The 21838-nt window shown below is 38.4% G+C and overlaps 1 protein-coding gene across 2 annotated transcripts in view; it reads left to right on the top strand.

Annotated features, from left to right (window-relative positions):
- LOC149168245 (brefeldin A-inhibited guanine nucleotide-exchange protein 5-like) overlaps window positions 1–21838 on the top strand; it is a 287450-nt gene that overhangs the window by 123916 nt on the left and 141696 nt on the right. For both annotated transcript variants that reach the window (XM_089428172.1, XM_089428173.1), the window contains exons 8-16: window positions 8189–8246; window positions 8369–8456; window positions 8563–8832; window positions 8934–8992; window positions 9158–9227; window positions 9436–9504; window positions 9588–9710; window positions 9887–9940; window positions 10075–10163. In XM_089428172.1, coding sequence (XP_089284298.1) covers window positions 8189–8246; window positions 8369–8456; window positions 8563–8832; window positions 8934–8992; window positions 9158–9227; window positions 9436–9504; window positions 9588–9710; window positions 9887–9940; window positions 10075–10163 — 880 coding nt within the window. The remainder of the gene's footprint in view (window positions 1–8188; window positions 8247–8368; window positions 8457–8562; window positions 8833–8933; window positions 8993–9157; window positions 9228–9435; window positions 9505–9587; window positions 9711–9886; window positions 9941–10074; window positions 10164–21838) is intronic.

Genomic DNA, 21838 nt, shown 5'->3' with positions numbered 1-21838 from the left:
TTCAGCGACCTTGAAATTCGAATAAAGTTCGGCAACTAAAATTTTGTCGATAAAGTTCGACATAAAATTCTACATATAGAAATTCGAAAAAAAAATATATATATATATATATATATATATAAAATCAATTTAAAGTCAAATTCAAAGTCCATAATGCACATTGCAAAGAACCAAGTTCCAACTTACCACAATGCCAATGAAACACCAATTCAATTTAAGATGTGAAAGAACAATATGCTTTCCAACTAATCAACTTCAAAAAATATACCAGATCTTTAAGTAACAGAGGTAAGCTCACTGTAGCTTATTACCAAGTATATACCAGTCACTTAATGATGAGATCAGTCCATAAGGTCATGTCCAAGATGCAAAGGAAAATGCCAATGCTTAGGATCCAATTTTAGTGCCAGAAGCAGAGTAAAGTTACCACTCTAATGTTAGATCAGATTGCTGTAGGTTACGATCGACTCAGAGAATACAAGACAGTTACATAAAATTCACCAAGGTTTCAAGAGATAAGAGCCAGAACATTTGTCAACTTTTTTTATGATCACTGTGTGTTACTTCAGCGACAAACAACCATATGCGAGACCCCCAAGAAAACCCCACAGCCAAGGTAGATCAGTCCATAAAAGGCGATGGCTTAGCAAGAGAACAGAGGCTAGAAAATTTATTAAATTTTATAAATTATGTGTGATCAATTTTGGTCATTTTCAAGCCTTTTAATGTTAATTTTTATTGTAATTATCCTCCAAATTATATGCTTCAGATTTCCAATGATTTTCAGCCTTCAAAAAGAAAGAGTACAGTTAAAAATGCCCATGGCCTAGGAGACAAAAGATCACTACAAAACTCTGAAGTTCAAACTCAGAAAATGAATAAAGAATCTCTGCAAATACAGTGGCTCAAATTCAGTCAATTAACTAAAAACACTTCAGAATTTTCATATGATTACTGTGTAGTATTCTTCTTATGAAATCATAAAACAACTTAATTGAACATTAACCAATGCCAAGAGCCTTTATGACAGCAGTGAACTTTAATACCAAGTGCTCAAAACAGTCCTAAAATCACCACTCCTTTTCAGGTTAGATTGAAGCAAGCAAACAGTGGAAATAAACTTAAGCCTCTGATATGTTTTCAGACCTCTTTTCATTTATGACAGTGAGCAGTAAACCATGAAGTGAGCCAATAATGAGAGCAATTCGTTCCTTAATATATCAAGCAAATTTTATGTAGTTGTAACTTCCATACATAGTAAACAAGGTGAGAAATTCATCATAGACATTGGCAATTTGGCACACATATCAAATTCAACAAAACCATGGGCCATATCAGATTTCATATATTGAAAAACAATCTGATAAAAAAGTATTCAAAATATATAAACTCGAAAGTTTAAACTTTAAAGTAGCTTGGCAGTTTTAGAAAATTGTTCATGCAAAAAGTAAACTAGAAATCTAAAACAGGAACACAAGTTTTATTCTTGATGTTCCTGTGGCCCACTTGTTATATCAAAAAGTTCTATGTCATCAAGAGCAGTAGGAGTTGTGAATCCGCTAGATGCTTCAACATCAGATTCATCAGTCAATTCCCTGTCAATGTCACTATCAATGTACAAATCAGCGTCATCCATTGATGCATTTGGAACATGATCGATCCACGGAGTAGAGGAATTGGATGACTCTTTAGCCACATTCTTCAATGCCAACTGCAAGTTACTACGAACATAAACAAGATCTTCTAATCTTCCAGATAACAATCTATTTCTTTTCTTGGAATGAATGTGGTCAAAGGAACTCCAATTCCTTTCACATGCTGATGCACTTGATCCTTGGCTTAAGATACGAATTGCAAAATTTTGCAATTTTGGTGCCCTTGAACCATAAAATTCCCACCATACTACTGGATCACTTCTGCTCCTATCATACTTTACTGATTGTGTTCCAAATAACCCTTCTTCTGACCTGTATGCCCTCAACTAACCTCTGATCAAACCTGCAATTTCTGGATCTGGATTTAGCTTCTCAATAGACTGGATATGTCCATTCATGATTTCTTCATCCCTATGTCTTGGTAACCCAAACAATCTAGGGTCCAAATAGCATGCTGCTGCATGTAATGGACTATGCATCATCTTCCATCTTTGATCAATTAAATCCCATATCTCCTTGTAATCAGCTTCCACATTATTAAAAGCAGTTGCAATGGTCTCTTTGCAACGATCAATGCTTTCATAAACAAAACCCATACAAGGTTTGTCACCATCAACCATGCGGAGCACATTAACAATTGGGCCACAAATTTTAAAACCTTGTTTGCATTTTCCCAAAACTCATTATTGAGCACTATGTGTTCAACATTTTTCCCCTTAGTTTCTTTTGAAAGGGTAGATCTCTCCCACTCAGTGTTGCAAAAAACAGGTCTTAGGCTCGCTTTTTCCTCAACAACTCTTTTCAGAGTAATATAAAAAGTGGCAAACCTTGTATCACAAGGCCTCAACAACTCTTTTGATGCATTCTTCTTGTATATGCTCAAAGTGAGACGATGGTTGATGATGAAGTTTGCAATTGTTTTGGCTCTTCGGATTGTCTCATCGACCCAAGGAAATTTGGCTAAGTCATGCAACATTAAATCCAAGCAGTGAGCTGCATAAGGGGTCCAATAAATCTGATTATACTTTTCCATAATCAGCTTCCCTGCACCACCACAATTTGATGCATTATCTCTAATAACATGGACAACATTTTCCACCCCAACCTCTGGAATCGCTTCATCCAAAATTCCAAAAATAAATTTTGATGTCTTCACTCAATCCATTGCATTTATTGCCTTCAAGAAAAGTACCCCTTGAGGATAATAAACAAGCACATTGATCAATGGGCGATGACACAAATCTGACCAACCATCACTCAAAATTGTGCACCCTGTAATCTTCCAAACTCTTTAATCTCAGCCAACTTTCCTGTCACTCTGTCTTTTGCTTTCTTTAGCAAAGTTGTCCTTAAAGCTTTAGATCCGGGAGGAACATAGCCCTTCCCAAAATCAATGGCCTTTTTAATTACATTTTTAAAATATGGACTCCTCGCCACATTAAAGGAAATTGCACATGCATAAAAGAATTCTGCAACAACATCATCAACTTCCTGTTTCTCAACAGGTTTCCAGAATTGATTTAATGTTTTGGTTCCACCTGTTTTTGCTTGAGTAGAACTTGATCCTTCAATGTTTGAGATTGAATTAATGGTGTTGGAGGAAGACATGGCAATCTCCTTCTCAATTCGCTGCCTCTTATTTACCCTTTTCTCCTTTTGCATCTGTGAATTGGAATGGTCTTTTTGCAGTGTGGATTTTTGTTCGTCAGTGATCTTAGTGCAGGGTTCAACACCACCTCCACTTCCATTGCTAATACCGAGAAGGTGATCCATTGCTCTAGTTAAAGTGCCAGTGAAATTATGTCCACACAGCTGACATGAAAGATTATAACCGTTGTTTTTGACAAATTCCAAACTACAACAGTTGATTTTGGGGGTGCCATTGAAATTTGAAGGTTTTGAACCTCTGATTGTTGAAAACTAGTGAAGGCTTGAAGTCTGAAATGTCTGCAATTTTTTTTGAATTTATATTTTCATTAGTTTTTTTTTTGCAAAATTAAATTATGAAAATTTGAAACTAAATTTTATATAAAAAATTATCAGTTCAAGCAAATTTAGGCCAATTCTAAGGCTCAGTTTCGGCCCTCTTTCTGAGGCCTGTTTCAGCCCTCTTTCTGAGGCCTGTTTCGGCCATCTCTGAGACTATTGAAGGCCAAGTCTGAGGCTAGTTCTGGGCCACACTTCGGCTGGTTCTGAGGCCTATCTTTGGCCTGATCTGAAGCATGATTTCAGACCTCTTCTGAGCCTGCTTTGAAACCTATTTTAGGACATATCTGAGGCAGATGAAAAGGCATGCAATCGATTGTCTATGATAGATCTGAGGGCATCTTTTAAGTGTAATTTTTACTGTCTAAAGGTCATCCTAATCCTGAGAAAAAGGCCACATTATTTTCATATTAGGCTGCAGTATAAGTTACTGATTAGCAGCTGAGTTTGAGGATTATCTATCTCAGATCACAGTGATCCTGAGAGGCATATCAGGTCCGATTTTGGCAGCAGAAAAGGAGGAAGTTAAGGTCATAGTTAAAGGGACTAAGATCAGATTAAGGCTTGCTTGAAAGGGCAGATTAAGGTACGTGCACGGTGACAGCCTATCCAAATCCATGATGACCAGACTATTTGATATCATCTAAGGTATGAGCCCTTTGTTATTTGTACTGTACTTTGAAAATATTAAAGTGAAGGGTTAAATCTACAACAGTCATCTTATATGAACATAGGCAGTAGTATGATCATACTGTAGTAGAGCTGATTACTCATGATGGCGTAAATTTATAAACTTACAAGTTACTGTGCAGTGTGCACTGCTCGGCGTGCAGGAGTCAAGACTGCTCGGTGTGCACGGTGCAGGAGTCAACTTCAAAGCCGAGCTGAAGGCTGAAGCCTGAGAGCGTGAGGCAGCAGGAGTCCTCAGTCAAGAGCCGAGCTGTGTTATGTGTATCAGTATGTTGCTCACGTGGAGACTCGGAGTTCGGTTGAGGACCGAGGTCAGTGGTCGACGGTCGTCGGTGCTCGGTGGTAGTCTGTAGACTGGGAGTGTAACTGTGTATCAAACGATTCAAACCCTCCGCACGGCGCAAACAATGAAACTAACAGTCTAACCCTCCGGTGAACAATGAAACCCGCAATTGATTTGGTAAAACGGGCCCGCAATTGATTTGGAAATTTATTTAAAACAGCAAAACAATTCGAACCAAAACGATTTTCTTCGAACCCTAAACGAACTTAATCGATTTTGTTCGTCATTAAATTCGTGTTCGTTATTAAATTCGAGTTCGCCATAAAATTCAGCGAACTTGAACGAATAAGTTCGTATTTGTTTGAAGTTCGGCAAATTTGGAACTTATTCGTTCAAATTCGCCGAACTTGGTGACTAAGGATATTGGTATTAGGGATGAGGTGGATGGTAAGTGGTGCAGCTTCTCTATGCTTGTTGTGCTTTGCTCCCGATATTTTACCTTGATATGGTTAAGGCCGTCAATGTAGCCCCCAATGGATACAATCTCCATCCCCTTTCATGCTTCTCCTTCAAAATGAGGAGTTGAATTGCTTTATAAAGAACAACCACCTCTCGGCCTCTAGCAAAGTACGCTTCCAAGTACATCTATTATATCTCCATAGACTTTCATGCCTTCCCCTTCGAAACAAGGAGGTGAACCACTTCATAAGTAAATGACAACCATCACTTGGCCTCTAGCAAAGTTTGCTTCCAAGTTGGACCAATTTATTTGAAAATCAATCAGTTTGTCAAATTGTAGATTCAACCATGTCTCATAACACTAATGACACCCTTGCACATTATATTTTTTCATGAGAAAGCTGGAACTGTGTTGCTAGATGAGTGAAGAACAAAAATTCATAAAATTAATATGTTTTATAGAAGAGTGGGGAGGATTTTGTGGTACCTATTGTATCTGATGGGTGGACAAATGTTAGAAACCAACACTTGATAAATGTTTTGGTGTTTCTGCAATTGATGCTGTGTTTCTTGCAACACATGACTCCTCTTCGATCATTGCATTTGCTCTAGAAATTTTAAAGCTCCTATTGAAAACCGTTAATGTTCTTGGTCCTTCTAATGTGATTCAAGTAATCGTTGATAATGTGAGAAATTGTATTGGAGTAGGTAAACTCATTGAATGGTCATTGAGTGAGTTCATCCACACATCTCTAGGTTGGGTGTTTGGTGCACGCGTTGAACCTTTTGACGCATGATAATGTAAACCATAAAGAATGTGGATGGAGTAATGACATTTACAAGAGTGGGAAGCAACTCATCAGATTTGTCAATGAGCATACAAGTGTGAATTACTTTTATGGCACTCACAATAGGTTGGAACCACTTAAAATTGCAAAAACCAGATTTTCTATTTATTTCCTCTCCTTTAGGCGCCCATCGAAGGTGAGACAAGCTTTGGGTGCTATGGTGACTAGTGGTGCATGAGATGAACTAAACACTGATAGAGGTGGTGCTAATGTAGTGAAGGGGACTTTTCTTGACAGTGAGTGTTGGTCACAAGTTTGGTAGGTCTTGCAATTCACCAAGCCAATTTAATAATTTATCACATGATTAAGTTTGTAGATTTCGATTGGGCAATCACTAGGGAAGTGTATGAGTAGATAGATAACATGCTAGGGCAGATTAAAGACATTGTTCAGCCTAGAGATATCAACTTGTATAATCATACTCATGTAGAGGTGGAAATATGGCGTGAAATGCTAAATATCCCACTACATGCCTTAGCATATGTTCTTACACCAAAGATATTATTATCTATCATGGTCTTCATCACTAGCACCTGATGGTTGGTCCATGAAAAAGCTAAACCAAGATCTAGAGCTTCAAGTTGGTTATATGAAAGCATTAGACAAGTTGGTCCCTGATGGGGAGTTTGAGACCATTCAAAGACAATTGAGCCACTACATCCTTAACAATGGTGCCTTTGGGAACAACCATGCCATTAGAGATCAAGTGAATTTGAGTTGTCTTTAATGGTGGAACATGCATGATGGTGCTACACAACAGCTACGACAGTTGGAAACATGGGTGCTTTCAGAGTTGGTGAACACTTCTTTTGTAGAGAGGTGTTGGAGCACCTACACTTTCATCCATAACATTAAAAGAAATAGGTTGAATGTCTACCTGTTAGAGAGCTTGGTTTATGTTCATTACAACTTGTGATTGTTGTCCCATTACTATGAGGAGGAAAACCTGGATAAAACTTGTTGATTTGGGAGAACAATCTAGATGGGGTAATTTGGAGGATGGAATATTGGATTTAGAGCAATTGGAGAATGCTCTGATGGATGATGTTGATTGGGCTAAGATGCCACTCCCATCCACTGTCATGGTACCCATGATTAGGACTCCAGCTCTGTCACTAGTGTCTCCATCTTCAGTTTTACATACATATTCTTCTACATATCTTCATCTTGCTTTGGCGCCACTCACACCACATGGATGCGCACACAGCAATTGTGGTGGTGCAAAGAGGAGGTAATGGTAGATAGAATCATAGATATTACAGTAATTGTTTCTCCATTTTCACTACTTTATGCCAGAGATGATAAATTCAAAGTATGTAGCCACTAAGTAAGTTTATTGTTTTGGATCTTTTGATCTTCATACTTTGGTGTGCAGAGGGCATATTTTGTAAACATAACTATTTGGCCATGTTATTGTGGACAATTGCTGGATAGCTTATTTTATTCCATAAGTTAATGGTCTACTTTAAATTTGTATGTTCGTTTGTAATTGCTAGAACTAGATGGTTGCTGCTCGAATGTCATCTTTATTAAGCTCATTGGTGTATATTAATGCACCTCACCTAGGGGATTTGAACTAGGCACTTGTTGGCACAGAGCTAGACAAATGCCAAACAACTACTCGGGCTTTGATATCAAATGTTAGGAGAGAGTGCGTGTGTTTCACTCTAGAGCTCGTCTGAGGGTTGTTCATCAAACCTCCAAGCCATCAGGCTTTGCATTAGTTCAGTCCCTTCACATTGTTTGATGGAGACGAGGGTACTTATTATGCCTCATTTTCCTCCAACTTTATTTTCTGTTATGCTTATGTTCAGCTAGGGCATTGTGCCTCATATGATTTTCCTCCTCTGCTGTACCTTGATCCTACCACTCTACATTTTTCTCCGTCGTGTCATTTTATTTTTAACAGCTCAGTATTAAAGGAATGTTCTAGACATTCCCTTAGTCTATTGACGACTGGACTGGTTGTACTCTCTAGTTTCATTGACCTTTTTCTTGATTATTTGTTGGATAGTAAAAAATCTATCTTATCCTATCTTATCGGGTAATGTTTTTGTCCAACTTCATTGGTTACTTTAAATGTTGATAATCAATGTTTACTTTTGTTAGCTTACTCATATATGCCATGTGGGTTTTGAAGTTTTATCTGAGTGTGTTAAAAATTGACCTTAATGGGAAGAGATGTTCATTACCTTGCATTTTAAAGTGGCTAAGTAAGAAAATGGCAGCAAATTTCTCACATATCTCTATGGTAAAATTAATTGCAGTTCATGGAGAGTGTCTTCTAACTGTGATACGCACATGCTATAATATTGCACTTAACAGGTAAACTCTATATCTCAGATATCCCAATCTTATAATGTTCAAGCAAAATTTTGAATACCTCTATTTTCTGTTAAAGTTATCATATGTAACTATTTAAACTATTCATATTGTGTCTGTCTTAGCAAGAGTGCAATAAATCAGGCTACAGCAAAGGCTATGCTTTCTCAAATGATCAGCACTGTCTTCAGGAGGATGGAAACTGATGAAAGGGTGGTGATTCTTGCTTCCATTTAATTGAATATCCACTGTGTTGTCTATTTTGTCAAGTTTGAGATTCTGTTATGGGCGATTCTTGATATTTAGTTTTTGTGTGCAGAATCAGGTTTGTGTTCCTCTTCATACAGCAAACACATCCAATCCTCCTATACCTTCTGCAACTGACCCTCCTATACAGCACAACAATTCCACCTCAGAAACATTTAAACAGGGAAGTCAGGAAATTGTGATGGAGAGCTCCTCTAATGAAGATGGAAAAGATGCAGGAGCTACAACACTAGGCGATGCTCTTTCCCTGGACAGATTGAGAGATGCAGCCGTTATATCTGTAGAGGAACTCCAACATCTTGCTGGAGGTGCAGATATAAAGGTTGGGTGTACCTTTTGCTTAATTATGAATCATCTCATCCATTGTGTAATCCAACTTTAGATCTCTAGTTAGTATTGATTTTCTGTAAATACTGCTTTTAGGGTTTGGAGGCTGCTTTAGACAAGGCTGTCAATTCAGAAGATAGTGAAAGGACAGCAGGGTAAGGGTTCTAGTTTCAAGTGGGCCAAGAGTTATGCTTCTTTACCAATTGTTACTTTTGAGGCGAAGTAGGAAGATTATCCAATCTGTCCCAAATTTACTAAAAGTCTTGTACATGATTAAAATTTATAATATTTTGTTAAGTGTGTTTTTTAATTGTTTTTAGAGGAATTGATCTAGAAAGCATGAGTGTATCGCAACAGGATGCTTTACTGGTTTTCCGGACCCTCTGTAAGGTGTGTATATGTACTGGTTTTCTTGCCAAGGCTAAAGTTTGTATATATTGTATCCTAACTGTCAGTATATGCTTTACAGAGAATGTATTAAATGACTAAAGTAAGTCTTAATTGTATAAAGCATATATGATGAATAATAATTTTGTTTGGATTTCAAATTCATCTACAATTTGCATAGGTCAATTTGATTGAAACTGGTCTTTCACAGATGTCTTTGAAGGAAGAAACTGATGAGTTCGTTACAAAAATGAAGCTTCTTTCACTTGAGCTGCTTCAGGTTAGTTCCTGCCACCTGGATGCTTCATGCTTGTTTATTTATGAGAAGTGAATGCAGTGTAACGAGAGCATCATGTTTTGCAGGGATTGTTAGAAGGTGTTAGCCCCTCTTTCACTATCAATTTTCATTTTATTGACTCAGTCAAATCCTACCTTTCATATGCATTGCTCAGGGCATGTGTTTCCTCATCGCCATCAATTTTTCAGGTTAGTAGTCTCGAGCTTCATAAGTTTCTTATCATCTTGTACTTATCAGCTTCATAAGGATGACGCAGGCTATTTCTTATGTTATTCAATACGTGGATAGCTGTTGTGACTCGGATATATCTATTTTTGTTTCTCAATATTTTAGTATACGATAAATCTTTTGCTGTTTGTTTCAGTATGCTTCAGGTATTTTCACTGTATTGTTACTGCGGTTCAGAGAAAGCTTGAAGGTAGGAAGATTCTGTTCATCTTCTTTAACTGAACCTGATACGAAAAATGCTTTCATGAAAACATATAGGTCAGGTAGTGTTTCTCTGTACACGGTGCAACACATGTTAATATCTAACGGCAAACGGATTTGCAGGCAGAAATAGGTATATTTTTTCCATTGATCATTCTGCGATCCCTTGACAGTTCAGACAGTCCTCTTCATCAAAGGACATGTGTTCTCAGGTATGATTCTAGGGTTGACAACTTTCATATTGGACAGATTGTCTGGTTGGTAGAAGTCAGCACAATCTCTAAAATTGGACATTCTAATGCTTTCCTTCTTTTATCATCTTGGATATGTTTTAGAAATGCTGTCAGCCTACAGATATGATGATGCCATGGAGTTATTTCCACAAATTTACATGCTTCTTGGCATTATGCAGAAACGAATACTGACTGGTAATCACAGTGTTTGTTTGACTTACAGTGATGATTTAGAACGATGAACAAGTAGGTCAAGTCACCCGGTTTGTCTTCAAATTTGGGGACAATGAAAGCTGAAAAAACGTTTTACATTGCAAATAAAAAACATAATAAAATTCACCATTAAGTTGATTAATGACAATTAAGTGAATTCCATTATAACTTCATAATTTCAAACAGGAAACTACAAATATTTTTAACTTCAAATCTGACCCAAAAATATGTCAAATTAAATGTCAAGATTGAGCATATCTATACATACATACATACATTTGTTTTTATTCATTTCAAGTTTAACAAAATATACCGTAACATTTATTTATGAAATTTATTAAAAAAAGTCTTCCTGACCAGTTAAATTTGCCACTGCATGGGATCCAATGAAATTCGAGTTGTTGAAAAAAATGCCATTTGCTGCAACTATGGAACTAGGTAGGAGTATTGATTTCTGATGCTGTGGTGGCTGCCAGTATTGATCATGCTGTATGCTAAAAAGAGAGAAGCTGCAACTATGGAACTAGGTAGGAGTATTGATTTCTGATGCTGTGGTGGCTGCCAGTATTGATCATGCTGTATGCTAAAAAGAGAGAAGCTTCATAGTTTTATTCAAATAGAGAGTGTGCCATGTTGAGTTTGATATACTATCTCAATTGGCATGCTTTTCATGGTCAAGGAATTTATATATGTTGAAAATTGCTGTTGTGTATTCTAGGTTATGATACACTTGGTTGTTAGTGCATCTCTCTCTCTCTCTCTCTCTTGATATATATGTGTGTGTGTGTGTGTGTCAGAGAGAGAGAGTGTGTGTTATGATATCCTTGGTTGTTGATGCATCTATCTCTCTCTCTCTATATATGTGTGTGTGTGTGTGGGCGATTCATATTCTAAAGATACAATTCTGGATGACTAACTTATGAGCACGGAATCTGTCTTTTTTGAAGCTTGTATGGTGAGAACCTCTTCATTATGGTTAGTGGTTTTGTAAAATTTGGCAACTAGGGCCAAACTCCACCTTGGACAGCGGCTCATATGATGCAGTTGATATTTTTATTGGATTCCTCTCTTTGAGTGGTGTAGGATTGATCTAAAGATCATCTCATTCTGAACCTTCCGTGAACGACTTGGAGTCATGGATTGACCCAATGTTGCATTAATCGTTATCGGGATATTATCGGTGAGGGGAAAAAATCGGAAAAAATCGTAAAAATTGGGAAAAAAATCGTAAAATACAAAAATTTTCATCATTTTTCAATTTTTTTAATATTCTAAAACATCTACAACATAAAATAAATACATTGAGTCATAAATATGTGAAAGAACTAATATATAAGATGTGTAATATCATTTCTAGTGTTACATCACACATAACAGTGAATCATGTCCTGAATAGTAAGTCTTGACCCATGACTCCAGAGTCGCAAGTCAGCCTCAAAATATCAACAAAAAATATAATAATGTATCTCATATCATGAGTCATAATGTCATATTAATATACAATGAAATGAAGTTAATGAACCAAATAACTAAAGTCTAATAATATTATACTACTGATTTCCTCTGCCCCTTTAGATGTAGATGTTGGTGGAGTTGGCAGTGGACTCTGCTGTGCTCTAGACGCTGAAGAACTAGGAGCTACAGGAGGTAGACCACGTCCTCTATTGGTGACAAGAGTAGCTTGGGTAGGTTGTGTCACCTCCTCCTCCTCATAAAAGAAAATAAAAAATAAAAAATAAAAAATAAAAAATAAAAAATCGCAATTTTTTATTTTTATTTTTATTTATTTATTTTTTCCCGCGATTTTATGGGAAAAAATCACCGAAAAAAAAGTTTGTATTTATCGGGCGATAATATTGCCGGTTTTAAAAAACCGCGATTTTACGATATAAACGCGATAAAATCGTGATTAGTGCAACACTAGATTGACCCTCTTATGAGGGTCTTGTATGAGATGGATGTTGAGCTTTGGGAGCTTCAGGGGGCTTGGGGTAGTTCTTGGAGCGATGAGCGATCATTAGGTGAGTGGTTCACCGTGCCCTGTGATACCCCATGTTGAGATATGCATATGATGAGTGGTTCACCATGCCCTGTGATACCCCATGTTGAGATATGCATAGGATGAGTGGTTCACCTTCTCCTATGGCATATGATGAGGATGAGTGGTTCACCTTCTCCGCTGGTACATCCTACCCATGCTCTCTGGGAATCATGGGAAGTACCTCTCATCTGGCCAATGAGTAGGGAAATGAGAATAGGGACCATAGTACTACCGATTGTTAGGATATTCCGACACATAGGAAATAGTTAAGTATAACTTGGTCTAGTATAGATTTAGGTAAAGTGTGTTTCTTTACTATGTACATTTTGTAACTTACAATCTGACGGTCACGATATGTAGTGATCCGATAGTTCATTATCTCCTCGGTGTTATCGACACTTGATCCGTGGCTTAACACCCGATTGGTCCATGATCTCTATTTAAAGAGCATGGAGGGTCATTTGTAGGGCAACTGTCCATGAGAGAAGCTTCTGTAAATTTTCATTCTTTTATTAATAAATTGCCTGAAGTGGCCGCGTTGGCTCAGGTCGTGGATTGCTTCCCTCTTTGAGGGTTTTAACCACGTCAAAATACTTGTGTATTGATTTGTGATCTGTGATCTGGTGGGTTTTGCATAAACTCTGATAGGATCTGACGAAGCCACAAGGCTTCCTTACTGGGTTCTATAGCACCACGATACTCTGCTTCTGCTGAAGAAAGAGAAATGGCACCTTGTTTCTTGCAAGCCCATGTAATAGGTCTTGAACCAAGAGTGAACACATAACCTGCAGTAGACTTCCGATCATCAGGGTCACCAACCCAATCGGAATCAGTGAAACCAACCAATAGAGGAGCTGCTTCGGCACTGTAATGAATTCCAAACTGAACTGTACCTCGAACATAACGAAGTATTCTTTTAGCTGCTTTCCAATGACTTTCATGTGGGTTTTGCATAAATCGAGCAACAAGGCCAACGACAAAGGAAAGGTCAGGACGAGTATGGGTTAGATACAAAAGTTTTCCTACATGTTGACGGTATAAGGTAGAATCAACTTCAAGAGAAGTACAAGTGACTGAAAGTTTGACTCCAGACTGAAAAGGAGAAGGGGCTGGCTTACAGTCTTCCATGTGAAAATGGCTTAGAATATCACAGGCATACTTGGACTGGGAAAGGGAAATACCTTCCTTAGATTGCAAGACTTGAAGACCAAGAAAATAATGTAAGTGTCCTAAGTCTGTCATTTCAAACTTCCTTTTAAGGCTAGACTTCACATGGTTTATAAGGTTGGGATCACTACCAGTCAGGATAAGATCATCAACATAAAGAACAAGAATGATAAGAGACTGGCCTACTTTCTTGGTGTAGATAGTATTGTCAGAATGACACCTAGAAAAGCCATTTTCTAAAAGAAAGTTATCCATTTTGGCATACCAAGCTTGAGGAGCTTGCTTGAGACCATAAAGGGATTTCTTAAGCCGACATACAAGGCTGGAGTCTGTTTGTATAAAGCCAATAGGTTGTTCCATATAGATTTCTTCATGCAAGTCCCCATGCAAGAAGGCAGATTTAACATCCATCTGATGGACTTCCCATTTGAAAGAGGCAGCAAGGGAAAGAATAAGGCGGATAGAGTTCATTTTGGCAACAGGGGAGAAGGTTTCAGTGTAGTCAGTGCCTTCAACTTGTGAAAAACCCTTAGCAACAAGACGAGCTTTATGTTTATCAACTTTCCCATCTGGTCCATACTTGGTTCTGTAAACCCATTTGCATCTAATAAGTTTTCGTCCCTTTGGTAGAGGAACAAGATCCCATGTATCATTTGTCAATAATGAATGATATTCTTCATTCATAGCTGCTTCCCAATCTGGATGGCCTGAAGCTTCTGCAAAGGTGTCAGGATCATAATTCACTGAAGCTTGAGCCAGTAAAGAAGAGGCTCTATCAAACTGAGAACGTGTACGTCGCTGATATGTAGGATCACCGGCAAGATCACCTACTGCATCCCGAGTAGCACGGACCCATTTCGGAAGTTGAGGAGCTGAAGGAGGATCCTGAGAAGGTGGGGGAGGATTTTCATCCTCGCTTTCATCATCTGAAGAAGAAATATTTTCAAAAGTAGAAGAGATAGGGAGAGGTGGCACATCCGTCGAACTAGGCTCGTAGGCCGATATATTTTCAGCAAACTTTACATCTCTTCTAATGATAACATTTTTGGACTTAAGTGGAATAAGTCTATATCCTTTGACATCTTCAGAATATCCAACAAAAATACATTTTTCACTCTTAGGTTCTAAAGCTTTATGTTTTTCATCTGGAATATGGGCCCATGCTTCACTTCCAAAAACACGAAAGTGACTTACATCTGGTTTAATTGAGCTCCATGCTTCTTCTGGAGTGATATTCTTTAAAACCTTAGTAGGAGTGCGATTTATTATGTAATTTGCACAGTTAATTGCTTCTGCCCAATAATTAAGAATTTAAGACTAAGTCCTTTAGATTGAAGCATACAATTAACCATTTCCTTTAAGGTGCGATTCTTCCTTTCAGCTACACCATTTTGTTGTGGAGTATATGGAACAATATGTTGCATTTGAATTCCATTCTCAGTGCAAAAGTTGATGAATTTGTTGTTAACATATTCTCCGCCATTATCAGATCTTAGCTTAAGAATTTGATGTCCAGATTGTTTTTCAACAAAGACCTTAAAGGCCAAGAACATGTTAAATACTTCACACTTGAGTTTTAAGAAGTATACCCAAGTGCGTCTGGAGAAATCATCAATGAAAGTTAAGAAATACTTGTAGCCAGAGAATGAAACAATTGGAAGTGGACCACATAAATCACTATGCACAAGCTGTAAAGGGGCTGAGGCGTGCCAAGAGGCACGTTTTTCAAAACTGTCCCGATGATGTTTTCCGAGTACACATCCGGAACAAACACCATCTCTGCAAGATACCATTGGAAGACCTGCCACCATATTTTCTTTACATAGATTCTGAAGAGAGCGATAGTTTAAGTGACCAAATTGCTCATGCCAAAGTTTGCTCACTTCATCATTATGAGTAACAAATATCGAGGGAAGATTTGATGACCCAAAGTTGTGAAACTTATACAACCTTGTAGTATCATCAGCAATGCCAATAGCTAAAATCTGTCTAGGATCTCTTAGGTTTTTAATTACAACATCGTGAGGTGAAAATTCAACGATTTTAACTTCACCTGAATGAGTTATCTGATATACAGATAGAAGGTTGCGAGATAAGGTTGGAACACATAATACATCATTAAATTGACCATTGTCTATATGAACAGTTCCAGTCCCTACAACACTAAGAGATCTATCATCACCAACATATATATTTTTGGTGTTACAATCATTTAAAGAAGAAAACATGGCTTTGTTTTTGGCCATGTGATAAGAAGCTCCAGAATCAATGAGCCACTCGTGAGAATGAGAAGAAGACACATTTAGTGCATAGCCAGACCGAGATGCTTGACAACCACATGCAGAAAGTGCTATTCCTGAAGATGAAGTTGAAGTTGAAGATTGCTCCAAATGGATGTTATTCTTCTTCATTGCTGCTTCCTAGGCTTCCATCTTCTTAAAGCATTTGGATTCTAAGTGGCCATCTCGATTACAAAAGTTGCAATGTCTATCAGTCTTCTTCCCTTTGTTTTTATTTGTCTTATCATTTTGTTGAAATGATTTTTCATTTTGAGCTGAAATTGCTTAGGACCCTTGTTTGGTTTAGGACCATTCCTTTTAGGATACAACTTCTTAGGATTCTTTGAATTTGGTTGCTGCTGGGTGGCTAACGCTTTCTTAGAAGAGTTTCCAAGATTAAGAAGACCAAGGTGTAAGAGTTTTTCTTGTTCTCTTATTAAATAATACTAAAGGAATCAAAGGAAGGGGGCTTGTAGGCTTGTCCTTGAGAAATGAAGGCTTCTCTTGTAGAATGGAAGGTGGAAATAAACACAGAATAGGCTGGTCCCAACTTAGTAAGAATGGAATAGATAAGGCTACTATCTTCTTTCTTAACCTTAACACCTTCCAAGAGAAGTCTAAGGGTCTTGAACTTGGACAAAAAATCTTCAATGCAAGAAAAATTATTGGGGTCCAATGTAAGCAACCCATTTTCGAGTTGATGGGCTTTAAGTTCATTTTTAATTCCAAAAACTTTAGTGATCTGTTTCATTGCTTCCTCAGGAGTATCAAGTTCTGCAATATGGAATCTAAGATCGGGAGAAATAGACATCCCTATCAACCCACGTGCTTGATCTTGCCTATTTTCCCATTTAGCTGCCTTATCTTCATCTTTCGGTTTGGTTTTCTGGCTTGAGGCTATTCTGTAGAGACCTTTACTTCTAAGTAAATCCACAATGTAGAACCACCATTGAAAGTAGTTGGTGTTCTCAAGAATAACTTGGCATGGACTTTCCATTTTAACAAAAGCTGAAGCTATAGATGTTGAAACTAAGTGTTCCAATGGAAAGATCTCGAAAAATTAGGCTGGTTAAAAAAAAACGGTTCTGAAAACGGCTTCCGGATGAAGAAGTTATGGCTTTTTGAAGAAAAGTTGATGAAGATGCCGACGAAGTGTGGGGATGTGCGGAAATGAAAAATCCGCCCCCACAAAAAGGAGACTTGAATTCAAGACCTCTACTCTCATAAATTAGCTTTGGACCAAGTGAGCTAAACTAAAAGTTTGAGAGAGAGAGAGGGGGGGGGGGGTTTAGTCACTGAAGCTTTGGGTTGCGTGCTTGCTTGAGAAAGCTCTTTTTCCCTACAAAACAAAAAACACAAAACCCAACACGGACATACAAACACAAGCAAGCCTTACGGCTTGAGGTTAGCTTTACTTGGAAACTAAATATTTTCCTCAATGTTTCTGATTTTCCGAGATCACACTAAGGTGCAGCTGAAAAGAGCATACGCATGAGAAAAATCCTTCTTTTCTGTTCCTGATTTGCCTAGATCGCAAAGAGTCGCGGGGCAAAGAGCATACGCAGAAATGAAAGGTATAGATCCGGTAATAAAAAAAGCTAAATAAACCGAAATAATAAACAGAGAGAAAATAACTAGAAACTGCAAATAAACACTGTATACCTCCAGATCTTAAAAATGACGTAGCTAGGGCTACCGGAAACGTTTTCGCGTGAAACGAAAGGGGTTCTTCACTGAAACAGATGCTCCTAACACAACAGAGCAGTCTTCTCGGCCCGAAAGCAGTCAGAAACAGTAGATCTAGGAAACGGTAGTCGGATGTAGTTCTACCGGATTCAGATTTGGATCACCAACGCACGCGGCCCTCAAATAACTCTGATACCATGTAAGAATTTACAGGGTAAGTTCCTCAGACAGAACACCAAAGGACACCGCTCACAAACAGATCACAGATCGATACACCAGTATTTTGACGTGGTTAAAACCCGCAAAGAGGGAAACAGTGCACGGCTTGAGCCAACGCAGCCACTTCAGGCAATTTATTAATAGAAGAATGAAAATTTACATAAACTTCTCTCATGGACGGTTGCCCTACAAATGACCCTCCATGCTCTTTAAATAGAGATCATGGACCAATCGGGTGTTAAGCCACGGATCAAGTGTCGGTAATACCAAGGAGAGAATGAACCGTCGGATCACTACATATTGTGACCGTCGGATTGTAAGTTACAAAATGTACATAGTAAAGAAACACACTTTACCTAACTCTATACTAGACCAAGTTATACTTAACTATTTCCTATGTGTCGGAATATCCTAACATCCCCCCTTAAGAACAACTTGGGATAGGATTAAAGGATTTACAAATATGACACAATAGGAGAAGGAAGGAGGCACTAGAGCCTATCCCCCCTTAGTGACAACTTCCTGAACTCCAACCATAAATCGAAGTTTAGTAAACTTCGCCTCTGTGAGAGCCTTTGTAAAGATGTCTGCAACTTGATCATTTGTTGAACATTATTGCACTTCAAGTACATGGTCGTGGATGAGCTTTCTGATGAAGTGCATGTGCAGTTCAATGTGTTTGCTGCGCTGATGTTGGACTGGATCTTTGCATAGTTGAATGGCACTTTGATTTTCACACCAATGTGTAGTCTGATGTTGCTGCTGAAAGCCAAACTCTGACAGGATCTGACGAAGCCACAAGGCTTCCTTACTGGCTTCTACAGCACCACGATACTCTGCTTCTGTTGAAGAAAGAGAAATGGCACCTTGTTTCTTGCAAGCCCATGTAATATGTCCTGAACCAAGAGTGAACACATAACCTGCAGTAGACTTCCGATCATCAGGGTCACCAGCCCAATCGGAATCAGTGAACCCGTCCATGAGAGAAGCTTATGTAAATTTTCATTCTTTTATTAATAAATTGCTTGAAGTGGCCGCGTTGGCTCAGGCCATGGACTGTTTCCCTCTTTGAGGGTTTTAAGCACGTCAAAATACTGGTGTATTGATCTGTGATCTGTTTGTGAGCGGTGTCCTTTGGTGTTCTGTCTGAGGAACTTACCCTGTAAATTCCTACACTGATGGACACATCTTGTACTACCGTACTCCCTCTGCTAGGATGTTTGATATTGATGTGGGATTAATGGAAAATGACTTCTGGTCAGTGGAGAGTAGTATGATACTCTCTCGATTATTGGAGACTGACTTCGGGTCAGTGGAAAATGGTATGATACATTCTCGATCATTTTTCTTCTTCATTATTTCTTCATGGTTCAGCAAAGCAGGGATGATATAGATTATCAGATGGTTTGGCAAGTGGAGTTCTTCCTAGTTGAGAGGGAGTGTTAAATTTGGCAACTAGGGCCAAACTCCACATTGGATAACTCATATGATGCAGTTGATATTTTTATTGGATTCCTCACTTTGAGAGGTGTAGGATTGATCTAAAGATCGTCTCATTGTGATATGTACAAATGGAATTATGAATTTATTTTGTTTATGGACAAATTGTCAATGTCGGCCAACAAACTAATGTAGGCTCAGAAGCCCAACAATCACATCTATTCATCCTCAACGTTTGCATATAAATAGAAGGTGCATTTGCCTCATTTGGACATTACTCACCTTCTCACACATCTTTCTCTCCTCTTATGATTGGGTATAGATTTTAGGACAACCTCTCTCCACACGTGCGAAGAAGAAGAAGATTGTTTTTATGCATTGACTGAATTTTATGAAAGTTTGACCAAGTGTTAACCAACAACGTTGACATGTTTGACTGCGTATTTTGTGGGAGATTTTCTATTTGGGTAGGTCACATATATGGGCACAAAAATCGAGGTAGTCCGTATTGTTTGACTAGTGTTGACTGCAGAAGGGTTTGCTTATAGCATTGACCAAGTTTGATTGAGTATTTTCACACTGTTTTTGGGCTGATTTGATTCGTTGTTGGAGGTCGAGTTTGACCGAGCAATTTTGGAGGTCAAATTCTGCCCTGTTGACCAGCGTTGACTTTCTGGTTAGGGCTTTATGTGGTTGCTGTTTGACTGGACAGATTTCACTTTGATTGGGCAAGTGAAGATTGCATGTTGTACTCTCTCTTTGCTGAACTTTTGGAGAATAATAAGAAGAATTTAGCAAATGGTTTCCCCACATTGGGGTTTGTCTTCTACTGTTTTATTTATGTTCTATCTGCATTTACTGTCATGTTAATGTGATTGCTAATCTGGAAATTGATACTGGGCTGATAAGAAAATTGAAGTAAATTGCTCTCAAGGATAGATCATACCGTTGTTATCTAAAATTAACAGGTTTCCACTTGTCGAGTATATTGCATTTGGTCATCCAGCTTGGCACTCATTTCACAGTTGAATGTGTGTATTGTTTATGTTATTAATTCCACTATACCTGGAAAAAGATGGCTTAAGTCCACAAATTCAGCTAGTGAGGTGGCTCAAGTCTTCATAAATGGGATTGTGAGGTTGCATGGAGTTCCCAAGAAGACCATTTCAGATAGAGATGCCAAGTTCACCTCCAAGTTTTGGAAGGAGCTATTTCTAGGATCGGGAACTGAATTAGCATTTAGTACAACTTATCACCCACATTAGGATGGGCAAACAGAGAGGACAAACAAAATCCTCAAAGACATGTTGAGGAGGTATGCAATGCACTAGCAAAGGAAGTGGGGCTAGTACCTTCCACTTGTAGAATTTTCCTACGACAGTGGATGCCAAGAATATATGAAAATGAGCTTGTTCCAGGCACCTTATTGAAGCAATTGCAATACTCCAATCAACTGGAGTGATCCAATGAGCAAGGTCCCTACAGAGCTTGCTAAAAGAGATGGGGCAACAAATGCAAGTGATAGGCATAATTTGAAAGTGGCACAGGACAGACAAAAAGCTATGCGGATCAACATAAGGAGTTCCAAGTTGGGGAACATGTTTACTTGAGTGTTAAATCCAAGAAAATGGTTATTGAACGCCAAGGACGGTGTTCCCCCTCAAGGGGGAGGGGAATGTGACATCCCTTGGTTGACATTTTCTTTCTTTAAATAATTCTAATTATTTTCAAATGGCTAAGAGAAGGACACAAATTCCATTGCTTGTGGTAGGAGGTTGCTTGAGGAAGTGGTTGTTTTTAAATATCAGTCCTGGTTGGCTGAAAGAATTTAATTTTTTGATAGTGCATTGAATTTAACTGAAAAAGGAAGGATTGGTCCAAGTGTCCTTCAACTCATACATGAAGCAAAGAAAGGCTTAAGTCCACTCTTTTCACTATTGAATGTGCGTATTGTTTATATTATTAATTCCACTATACCTGGACAAAGATGGCTTAAGTCTACAAATTCAGCTAGTGAGGTGGCTCAAGTCTTCATAAATGGGATTGTGCGGTTGCATGGAGTTCCCAAGAAGACCATTTCAGATAGAGATGCCAAGTTCACCTCCAAGTTTTGGAAGGAGCTATTTGTAGGGTCGGGGACTGAATTGGCATTCAATACAACTTATCACCCACATTAGGATGGACAAACAGAGAGGACAAACAAAATCCTCGAAGACATGTTGAGGAGGTATGCAATGCACTAGCAAATGAAGTGGGGCTAGTACCTTGCACTTGTAGAATTTTCCTACAACAGTGGATGCCAAGAATTTATGAAAATGATCTTGTTCGAGGCACCCTATCGAAGGAGTTGCAATACTCCAATCAACTGGAGTGATCCAATGAGCAGGGTCCCTACAGAGCCTGCTAAAAGAGATGGGGCAACAAATGCAAGTGATATGCATAATTTGAAAGTGGCACAGGATAGGCAAAAAGCTATGTGGATCAACATAAGGAGTTGCAAGTTGGGGAACATGTTTACTTGAGAGTTAAATCCAAGAAAATGGTTATTGAATGCCAAGGACGGTGTTCCCCCTCAAGGGAGAGGGGAATGTGACATCCTTTGGCTAACA

This window comes from Pinus tabuliformis, chromosome 4_2, assembly GCF_031772625.1.
Source record: "Pinus tabuliformis cultivar Carrire ecotype Pingquan chromosome 4_2, CPIR1, whole genome shotgun sequence".
In the NCBI taxonomy this organism is placed as follows: Eukaryota; Viridiplantae; Streptophyta; class Pinopsida; order Pinales; family Pinaceae; genus Pinus; species Pinus tabuliformis.
The sequence above is the reverse complement of the archived record's forward strand: the minus strand, read 5'-3'. Positions and strand labels throughout refer to the sequence as shown.